Genomic DNA, 10,483 nt, shown 5'->3' on the forward strand with positions numbered 1-10,483 from the left:
AGTGCAAGGCTATGTTTAATCTGTGTTACACTGGACGGGTAGCTGTGATTACGCGCTATGAATCGACTAGCTCTGTTCTGTATACATTCTAACTTATCTATGAGGTATTGTGTATATGGTGACCAAATGGAGGATGCGAACTCCAGTTGAGGACGAATTAGAGCAAGATAAGCCAATTTGCGCACATAGGAGGGAGCACTATATAGATTTCGGCATAGAAAACCTAATGATCTTGATGTGTTGGCACAGATAAAAGTGATATGTGTGGACCACAAAAGTGTAAAAGTTAAGTTTATGTCTAGGTATTTGTAATGATCAGTGCGTTCTACAATGCTATTATCAATTTTGTATTGGCTATTAAAGTTATCACGCTTGCGACTAAAGGTGATTAGTTTGCATTTGGAAACATTAAGTGTCATCTGCCATGTTTTGCACCACTCAATTATATGCTCGAGGTCTTTTTGAAGAGTTAGATGATCGCTATTGTTTCGAATGGGACGATAGATAATGCTGTCATCGGCAAATATACGCATACATGAGGATAAAGGCTGGTGCACACCGGCGACTAGCCACGGTCGCGCGACCATTTGCGACTGGCGACCAAATTGCGAGCGACGTTCACACCGGCAAGGCTGCATGCGAGCGACCGGAAGTCGCAAACCCGGAGAGTCACGTACAGATCTCGTTATCAACGAGAACTTTGGTGACCGGCGGCGATCGGAGCCCGCTGTGTGCGACGCGCTTGTTTCCGACGGCTGTGTTTGCGTAGCGTTCTCCCGGCAGCATCATGAACTTCGAGCCTAGTGATGAAGAAGAAGTTGTGGCGGTGCTGATGTGCTCTGCCAACGTGTCAGCGCTGGCAGCACGAAAACCTTCTCAGCAAAAAAGGCGGTGGTGGGTGCGACCGTCCCTTCACTCGCGAGAGGTGGCTGGCCACGCAGGTCGTTTGCTTCCCAACTTGCGCTCGCACGAAGAGGAGTATTTCCGAGAGTAAGTTTATGGTTGTTTTACGTGCTTATAAGATAGTGCATAACCTGTTATCTCGTTGTTTTTTTGGTGGTTAGCTTCATGCGGATGCCGCCACGAACGTTCAACACTTTGCTCGAACTGCTGCGCCCCGCAATATCCAAGCAAGACACAAACTACCGTCCTGCAATTTCGGCGCACGACCGCCTGGCCATGACCATTAGGTAAGAGGGTTGAAGATTAATATGCTGTGGCTTGCGGCTGTGCATCGCTTGTAAGGAAGTTTTGCTTGGGTGGGCCGAACTAATTGCATTTTTGACGTATGCGAGCTCGATGGTGCAGTCGTTACTGCGGTCGGCAGTTTACGCGTAGGTGACGGGTTTGATTACGGCCGCATCGTTCGCCTTTAGGTGGAGGCGAAATGCATATAAGTTGGCGCGTCTGTTGCGCACGTACGTTAAAATCTCGGGTTGTTAAATTTTCAAAACCATCTGTTGTGGCTTATTGCGTAATCACTACGTGGTTTCCGCTTGTAAAATCCCAGAAAATGGGATTCTGCCCTACACAATGACATTCCATTTCGGACGTGTCAATTCCAGTTTTCTGTTTTCCTGATGCACAGATACTATATATAGCGCAATTATTAATGATGTTATAAAATAAGCGAAACACAATTCTAAGCTTAGCGTGTACAATTATGCACAAATTGTTATGACAAATTGATGTGCTGTTCGAGGCAATGAAAGAGTATTCATGCCAAAAATATATTTAAGCATCGGGGAGGGAGGAGGTTTAACCAACCACACTTTATGTATCCGCATGCACGACGGTGTGTGTGTGTGTTTGCTCAAGTACACATGCGAAATTTTAACCCCTGCACCTTGCTACAATAATGCGTACGTTCTGTTAAATTGACAGTGACCCAATACACTGTGGACAGTAGTGCAGTGGCAAAACGTATTGTGGACGGTAGTGCAATGTGTGAAAGCAATTTAAGCAATAGACTTGAGAGATGTATGTTTCGTGAAATAGGTTCACCTTGAATTTCCAGCTTTTTAGAAATCCATGCTAAGCAAATTGCTACAGGTACGTTTATGTTGCCCATCTTCAACCTGAGTGATATGAGCATGTACACTCTTCCATGAAAAGATTGATGCATGCTTATGATTCGCCAAAATGTGTACGCACATAAATATTCACTGCATATTCGACAGCTTGCAGAGTTCACAAGCAGTGCAGTGAGATTCTGAATGTTAACTGTCCAGTCACCTGTAAAGTAATTATTGAAGATGCTGAATTAACAAGGAAAGCTCTATCAGAAACGATTGCCATCATAAGGACCGAGTAGTGTACCTAATGCATGCTAATTTCAGTGTATTGATTTATTTTATTGCTGCATCTAATTGCCTTGCCAGGTTTCTGGCGACAGGCGAAACCCAAAGGAACGTGGCCTTCAGCTTCCTAGCGGGAAGATCATCCGTTTCCTCCATAGTGTCGGAGGTCAGTGAGGCCCTTTGGCTTGTACTTGAGTCACTGTACCTCCAGCACCTTTCAACAACAGATGAGTGAATGAAGGTATGACAGGCTAGTTTTTCTTGCATTTATGCAGCAACAACATTGATGCATTGCTGGCTTGTGCTGCTTTGTGTGGTGTAATTGAAATGCAGCTAGGACAATACCAAAATTGCACACACTTGAGGACACTGCCTTTCAGGCATTGCACAATATATTGGAACAGGCAAGAACATAAAATCACTATTTGATAGATTTGTGTATGCATTGGTGAGACAAGTTATCCTGTGTTCAGAGTGTGAAGGTGGTTGACACACAACTCAATAGCAGCAGCTTTACTGGCAAAGTCTATACAACGCAGCGTAAAGGTGACACAGTCATTAAAGGAGTGTGTAACATTGCAACGTTTTCCACAAAAATGCTCATGGCTGATGTGTGAGTGTTTGGTTTCAACTGAGAAATGACTTAAAAAAGTGGATGTGCTTGCATGTGAGAAGTGCAATGCAAGCACGATCAGTAGTATATCAGTAGTAGGATCAGTAGTAGCAGATCAGTAGTAGTATTTTAGTAGTATTCACAATGACAATATGAAGAAAGAAGTGTAGTGAAAGGATACCTTGGTGCGGGCGAAATAAACCTCTGACCTTCAAATATACCGTTCTATGTTCTACCAAGGTAGCTTCTACCAAACTCCTCGGTCACTTTATGGGAGATTTGTGGGCACAAGTTTTGTTCCTAGAAGTGGCGATCTTTACGTCCATTTGGTTTCTTCACATTTATATCATAATTAATACCAACAGCATCCTATATATTTACATTAGTTTTTTTGTTTGTTCTAATTACAATTGTGTTTCAAAAGAAATGAGTTCTTGATTATTTTACTTTCTATTGCTAACTAGGAGCAATAAAAAATATAGAGGTCAACTTTGTTCCAAATTGATGGGCGCAGCCATGTGCCACAGAAGATGAGGTTTTAACAAAAGAAAACGATATTCGTGTTGAGTACGTTGCTGATGCCTATTGAACGGGTCCATCAATTATGATGGATTTTGAACTGACCGAGCTATATTTAATTAGGTTTAACTGTACAGGGCAATCATTCTTTAAAAAGTGTACAATGGTTCTGTCCAAATTGGAGCAGTTGCTGACGTTGGCTGTCATAGAACTTGACATATCAAAATTTCTAAAGTTAATCAGTAAATATGCATTTTATCACAAGCTGTGATGATGCCGTAGAAGATAGGCAGCAGAGGTAGCCCTCATTAATACATCAAAAACGAGGAACACTTTGGCAATATAGCGTCATGACTGCGACACTGAAATCCAACTATGTGTGAGATTTTCAAGCTCAGCATGCTCCTTTTACAGTGTGTGTCTTCCATCATGGCTGTGCCGACAGAAATTTCACATGTCACTTATGCGTTGTAGGTATGCCAAGGAAGTGCGAGATAAATTGGCGCACTACTTCGTCACAGACGGTCAGGTGCCTTGGCAGGACAAAGTGGTAAACAGCACTTGAGGTGTACAAGGTGAAGGCTGGTTGTAAATGCATTTTATTGCTTACAGAACTTATATAAGTCGCCGACCGATTTTCCGGACTCCGAAAATTCGGACTTGTTGGATATTCCGGGCTTCATAAATGCACCGTCAGGGATCCCATAGAGCTAATGCATCGTTTCGACCGATTTTTCGGGCGAATTTGCCCCTGAAAGTCCGATGTTTCGGACTAAATCACTCGTTTTGTGCCACGCCCCAAGCCATTGTGAACGCCGCCATGTTGGATTTTCTGTCGGCTTGGCTAAGCTTGATCTTCAGATGCTTTTCCTGCCTCCGAGATTGGAATGCGCACACCATATTTTAAGTTTCGGAGGCCGTGTTTGCTTTTTAAAAGACGCGGTGATGGATGCCGTTTTTTCGTCTTCGGTCAGCACTATCGTCATCACATCGCACGGGGAGGAGGCGAAAGAAGGATTCTCTACCTGCCACAATGACATTTAAAGACTTCACTCGTGCGGACGATGACATTGTTTCGTGCGCGGAGGCTACTGTCGACGAAATTCTTCGCCAGGTTGTCCCGGAGCCCGAGAGCGGCTCGGATGACGACAACGACGACCGCCCGCAGCCGTCGGCGGCGGAGATCGCCAACGCGGTGACAATTTTGTCGAGCGTTTATGGCAACGATGTCACCTTGGCGCAAATATGGGCAAACCAAATTGCCTCCAAGCGTAGTTTGAGGCAAGGCAGCATCAAGGACTTTTTTAAACCTGCCTGATGCAATAAACTTCAGATTTTTGGCGAAAACGAATTTTTCGCACTGTTCGATTTTTCGTACCTTTTTTCGGTCCCCGCCAGGTCCGAAAAATTGGTCGGCGACTGTACATAGCATCTTCTTAAGCTAAACAAACAAGAGAAAAATCACGTGTGACAGAACAGATACATTACAGGCAAAACTGTCGTGTCCAAATATAACCATAAAAACACAAAAATAAATAATTAATGTTAAAATATTTGAGTTATTGCACGGTTATCACTACAATTATCACAGAAATAAGTTGCCTTAAAGGGGTCATGACACCCAATTTTCAACCATAACGTGTGTTGTATGGGATGATTCTTGTATGTTCTCATACAAGCTGGCAAAATTCGAGCGGTTCGCTCAAGCTGTTAATTTTTAATTGCATATTTTTATAAACGAGCTAGTCGCCTGACAGTTGGGCAATACTGACGCACTCGCTATCCATGACATCACGAACCGCTCGCTCGACAAGCTGCTGCACAGTGTGCATTCTGGCAGACGGTCGAGTTCCGTCATCAACTGCGCTTGCAATCAAATTTTTTCGCATTGTTGAACTCTTCACTAAAGCTAAATGACTTCCAGGGGTCAAAACATGGCTACTGTGTCAGCAATGTAGCGCTGGTAGTTGCAGCAAATAATTTCAGATGTCAAAATGGGTCCTGTGAATGTGCGATGCGTATACCATTTGCCATTGCTCCTTCGGCTTGTGACGTCTCGCACGCCATGACAAAATGGCGGTCACTTGTGGTTGGTTGAGTTTTAGGAGCCGAGCACTTCTACGGCATATTTTTGACTAAAATAATTTCTTAAGGCCCCTTTTCACAATCGTACTATCATATTTTACTCTGTAGTTTTGTTTTTTGCTGACAACCGTCAATTGTTGAGTGACCATTCATGACCCCTTTAAGTTGGGACTAGAAAAGTGAACACAAAATAAAAAAAGGTGGGTGTCATTGACATTATATAAACACTTCAATTTGCTTCACTGCTCTGATGCAATTTTGCCTCTGCTTCATACAGCATAAGTTCTACTGCATGCATTACATCTTGTGCAATGCGCACTGGTAGCTGTCTGAGGAGTGCATCGGTACGTATAGCGAAGAAACCAATGTTATCTTTTTTGATGACCCCCTTGTTCGCTCTGATGTGTTCAAGGTGCTCCATGCACGCTGATGCCACAGCTTCATGGCTTGTGCCCTCTCCTGCATTGCTGCAAAGCAAGTGTGATCTGCGATTCATGCATATAAATGCTTTAAGGTTGCATTGTTACTTCATAAAGCATCATTTAGCAAAAAAAAAACAGTGTGAGAACGACAAGGTAGAAACAGAAGAAACAAGACAGAGCACTGACTTTCAACTGCTGTTTGTGATTTTCGGCACTAAGAAAGAAAAAAATATAGAGCAACTGAAGGAAATTAAATAGCACACTTAAAAGATAAACGTGTCAATAGGGAGTCTACCTCTCTGTGAGAAATACATGGGCTTTTGATCTTTGAAACGGACACTCATGTTTTGGGACAGGGTGCTGATGTTCTGATATTAACGTCTAAATATTACGGTAGTTACATGGGTTTTGTCTGCCTTAGTAGAAATGTGCCTACAATAAAAGCATCAGTTTAAAGTCACTGCTCTGTCCTGTTTCTTCTGTTTCTACCTTGTCATTCTCACACTCTTTTTTGTTACTACTATGTCTGTGAACCAACTTGACTGAGCGCTAACCCTATAAAGTTTTGTATTTTGTAACATGCGCAGGATTGTTAGAAAAAAGTCTACTAGTTTATCCTCTAAGAGTCAGCGATATATCTCACCTAGCGCCCTCGCAGGTCCGTTGTCGTCTTGACGAGCGTGACCTGCAGTGAATCATACATATTGCTTAAATGTACAGAAAGAGATCCTTTTCGAAAAGTTGTGATTGTGATTTCTTACCAAGAGTACCTAAAATAATTTTTTCGTTTACACACAATTTTGATGGTGGCTGCTCTCTTGAGGTGGTTGCTGAAGCATCACTGCAGAAGCAGGCAGTATTATTATACAACTTATAAAGTGTTACAATGGCATGCAGCAGAATCTGGTGTGAAAACATTAGGCACATTCTCCAAATGTGCTAGAACATGAAGAAAGTTAAAAAACATGTTTTTAAGATTTAATAGATTGGCTATCTATGCATGCCCTTCATTTGTCATTACTTAGGTGGATTCATAAAGGTTTTACTCATTGCTGCAGGTGTCGACACCAGTCTCGTCAGCCGTATTAGGGGTACGTTCCGGTTCCGCTGCATGGCTTGGCCGAGGCGGTGATCTGCAGTGATGAAAACTTCTCTCTATGTATTTGATGATGCCACTAGTACATGAACAGTTTTAGGCATTCTTTGGGAGTTAAAATGCCATTATGATTTCACTCAACACGAGGTTTATTTTACACTTGCGTTACCTCTTGATTGAGCACTGCTGTATGGAAGGTGTGCATACAAAAGTTTAATGTGCCTATTATGTTAATAAAATGCTATGTAGGCTGCGCATCTAAATGAGAACAAGAGATATTGTCACGGAGATGAAGTAAAGGTAGAGGAAGAACTCAAGCAGCTGATAGGCTCGCGAGGGTGTTAATCAGCCATTGTTAATCTTGCCTGTGGGTTTTCCCTTGTAAACGTATTTTGTACAAAAGTCTCTAACCCCGTAACAATATCTCACTGGCTATGTGAATGAAATTTATACAGGCAATTCTAAATGGCTGTGCAAACAATGTGTCTGATGAAACTGTGCCTGCTGTCATTATGTTTCTCAAGCAGCTGATAGGCTCACGAGGGTGTTAATCAGCCATTGTGAATCTTGCCTGTGGGTTTTAAACGTATTTTGTACAAAAGTCTCTAACCCCGTAACAATATCTCACTGGCTATGTGAATGAAATTTATACAGGCAATTCTAAATGGCTGTGCAAACAATGTGTCTGATGAAACTGTGCCTGCTGTCATTATGTTTCTTGAACACATGCTGCATACGACTTTTGCAGCATCATTTTACTGTTACGAATGAGTGAATGCTTCACACTATTCAGCTCACTTGTATTGCAATCAGCGCTGGGCACTTGTTCATAACGAATTGACATGAATGTGTTGCCAGTGTGTGTAGATATTGCATTAGTTTGCTTAATTGCGGCCTGTCACTGATGAATACTTTGCTTTTTCAGAAATATTTGATGTTGTACAATAACCACATTCACACAGAAACAATGCCTGTGCCCTCATGTATTCCTGTGTGCTTCTGTTCAGTGTTGAGTGCTGAATGTATTTAAAAAAGTGCAGTGGTTTGGGCAAGCTAACGACCTGAACAACGCCTTTCAAGCACGCTTGTATTTTTCATAATTTTGCAAAGTACAATCACCTAGTAATAAAAAATAATGTTTCTAGGTTCAAGTCCATGCGTGTACAGCTTCAAGTGCATGCACATGGTACCAAAAAGTTTTGTGCATGCTCACTTCTCGTTAGCCTCTTCTGCTGTGATGTGACTACTGCAAGAGAACATGCAATATGTGATTCTGTCAGTGCTATTGTGTGCATCTTTAGAGCATTTTCACTGTTTTGCTACAATATAAGTACTTATGCTGCATTCTTGTAATGAATATGTGCAGTGCTTGCCTATGAACAGCCTCATGACACATGCAATAAGCCATCTCTTTAGATTTTTAGATTTTGTATTAAGCCTTCTTTCTGTTGGTAAATGAGAGCCGAGAATGACACAGAAGTACACTCATTTCTTTTATTCTTACTGTTCTGTCTTCAATATTCTGTTTTTTGAAGCTGTCCACGTGCCTCTTGTACAGTATGCTATATTTTTCTGTTGTGCTGATGCATTATGCTATGCTAACCAAAACATTTCGTTTTCTGTTCAATGAAGGGTAAGCATTATTCATTACCTTTGGTCGATGGCACTCATGTTGCATAGTACCCTGAAAGAATGATGCACAGAGTTATTCTTCGTAGCTGTAGCCACAATTATTCGACATCAAAACAGCCCATTGCCACAATGTTCATGATCACATGCATGCCCAATGTGAATTACCTCTTGGGACTTCTATGTTTATGTGCAGTGTACTTATGTGTATTGATATGTGTGTATTTATGTGTATGTATAACAGTCATGTGAAATAAATCAACTTTTTTTGTTTAGTACTCAATAGTCAGCTAACATTGAACTTACGCCCCAGGCTCAGACTCTCCTTCCATTAATTCAAGCATGGCCTCAAAATGGGGCCAATTTATTGTTGGAATGTCGGCTGCTCCGGCTCCACTTCTTTGTTTTTCACGCATGTCTTGTTGTTTCCTTTTGAAGATATCACGCAGGTTCTTAAATTGTTTCTCAACAAGGACACCTGAAAAGAAAACCCTTGCTGTAAGAATGTCTTGTGCATACTGTATCGCTGATAAAGTTTCTACTTTATTTCAGCACAATTCTGAGCGGTCTTTATTTTCTTTGCCCAGATCATTTCTGCTGCAGCACCCTAGAAATCTGAATATTGGGCATCAAAATGAATCGCATGCCATCTAAACTTAAGTATTGGTAGGGACTTAAACATTGCGAAACCACGACATGATTGAGGGAACCTGCAGCCGAGGGTTCCAGAAATGCCACCCATCTAGTGTTTTGGACCGTCCACCTATATGTGCACGACATCATAGCTGACGCAATGATTAGTTGCGCAAAGAGTTATGTACACTGTTTCTTGAAGGTAAGCATGTCTGCCAAGCTATTGTAACAAAGAGGCTGTTTATACTGTCGGCAATTGAAGTTCATTTGCAAAAATTCTATTTCATGAACCAGCACATGTCTTTATCACCTTCACAGTGAAGCTTTCTAAGCATTACTGCATTGTGCAAAACTCCACAGGTGAGTATATACCATTGGTATCGGCCAAGCGCAACTAACTAGAGCAAGATGACAATTTTTGAGAGAAAGAAATGCAACAAACATAGTATATGACTGAAAGTGTAACATAGAGCGAGAGGAAAGAAAATATAAGAAGAAAATAAAGGAACCAAAACATGAAAACATACCAACACATAGAAGCAGACATGAAAAATTGACTTTAAAATATAGGAACAAAGAAAACAAACAAAAACGAGGCACAGTTCGAAGCGGAGAGATATAACCTCTGGGAATAAAGGAATAATCGAAATATAAAGGCAGTAATAGACAGAAACACAGGAGAGGAAAGGAACAGTTGTGAAGAAATGAGGATTAGATATGGGCCACATTACCGAGGAATAAATTCCCCCATCTGTGCTTTCCTTCAGTGTTCGCCCAGCCACTAGAACACTACCATATATTTTTTTTACGATTGCATGTCATTTGACATCAACAGCATGTCTGACTCCCAAATCCGGACATTTGAGAGTGCTGCTAAACATGTTTTGTATGTCTTAATTACACGCTCCTCTATGGAGCGCACAAAATGCGCTCAAAGCAGAAGCTACTTTGCATTCGTTTTTAAAACAGCACAACTGCATTGTATAGGCAGAATTAAAGCGTAACACCCCCCCCCCCTCCCTCCCTCCCTCACCGCGCACTAGATATATGCATTGCAAAGGCCGCACGTTCACAAAAGCACATATTCCCTTGGCCAGACGATGACGTACAAACACAGCAAGGAGCATGCGCTAGGTGAGTTGGCAACTGCGAGCAGTATTTCGAACGTCTGAGCTTTATTATCAGC

At 41.9% G+C, this 10,483-nt stretch overlaps 1 protein-coding gene across 2 annotated transcripts; it reads left to right on the forward strand.

Moving 5' to 3' along the window:
- Positions 1-291: 291 nt before the first annotated feature.
- LOC142776754 (uncharacterized) lies at positions 292-9,221 on the forward strand. 2 transcript variants are annotated; one of them, XM_075881045.1, is made up of 4 exons: positions 292-990; positions 1,065-1,190; positions 2,382-2,541; positions 6,998-9,221. In XM_075881045.1, exons 1-3 carry the CDS (start codon positions 788-790, stop codon positions 2,533-2,535), a joined length of 483 nt encoding a protein of 160 aa, XP_075737160.1. In that variant the 5' UTR covers positions 292-787; the 3' UTR covers positions 2,536-2,541; positions 6,998-9,221. The 2 variants fall into 2 exon arrangements, with proteins under 2 accessions (XP_075737160.1, XP_075737161.1); XM_075881046.1 differs by lacking the exon at positions 6,998-9,221 and adding an exon at positions 4,407-4,783.
- The last annotated feature ends 1,262 nt before the right edge of the window (positions 9,222-10,483 follow it).

This window comes from Rhipicephalus microplus, chromosome X (genome assembly GCF_043290135.1).
Source record: "Rhipicephalus microplus isolate Deutch F79 chromosome X, USDA_Rmic, whole genome shotgun sequence".
Lineage (NCBI taxonomy): Eukaryota > Metazoa > Arthropoda > Arachnida > Ixodida > Ixodidae > Rhipicephalus > Rhipicephalus microplus.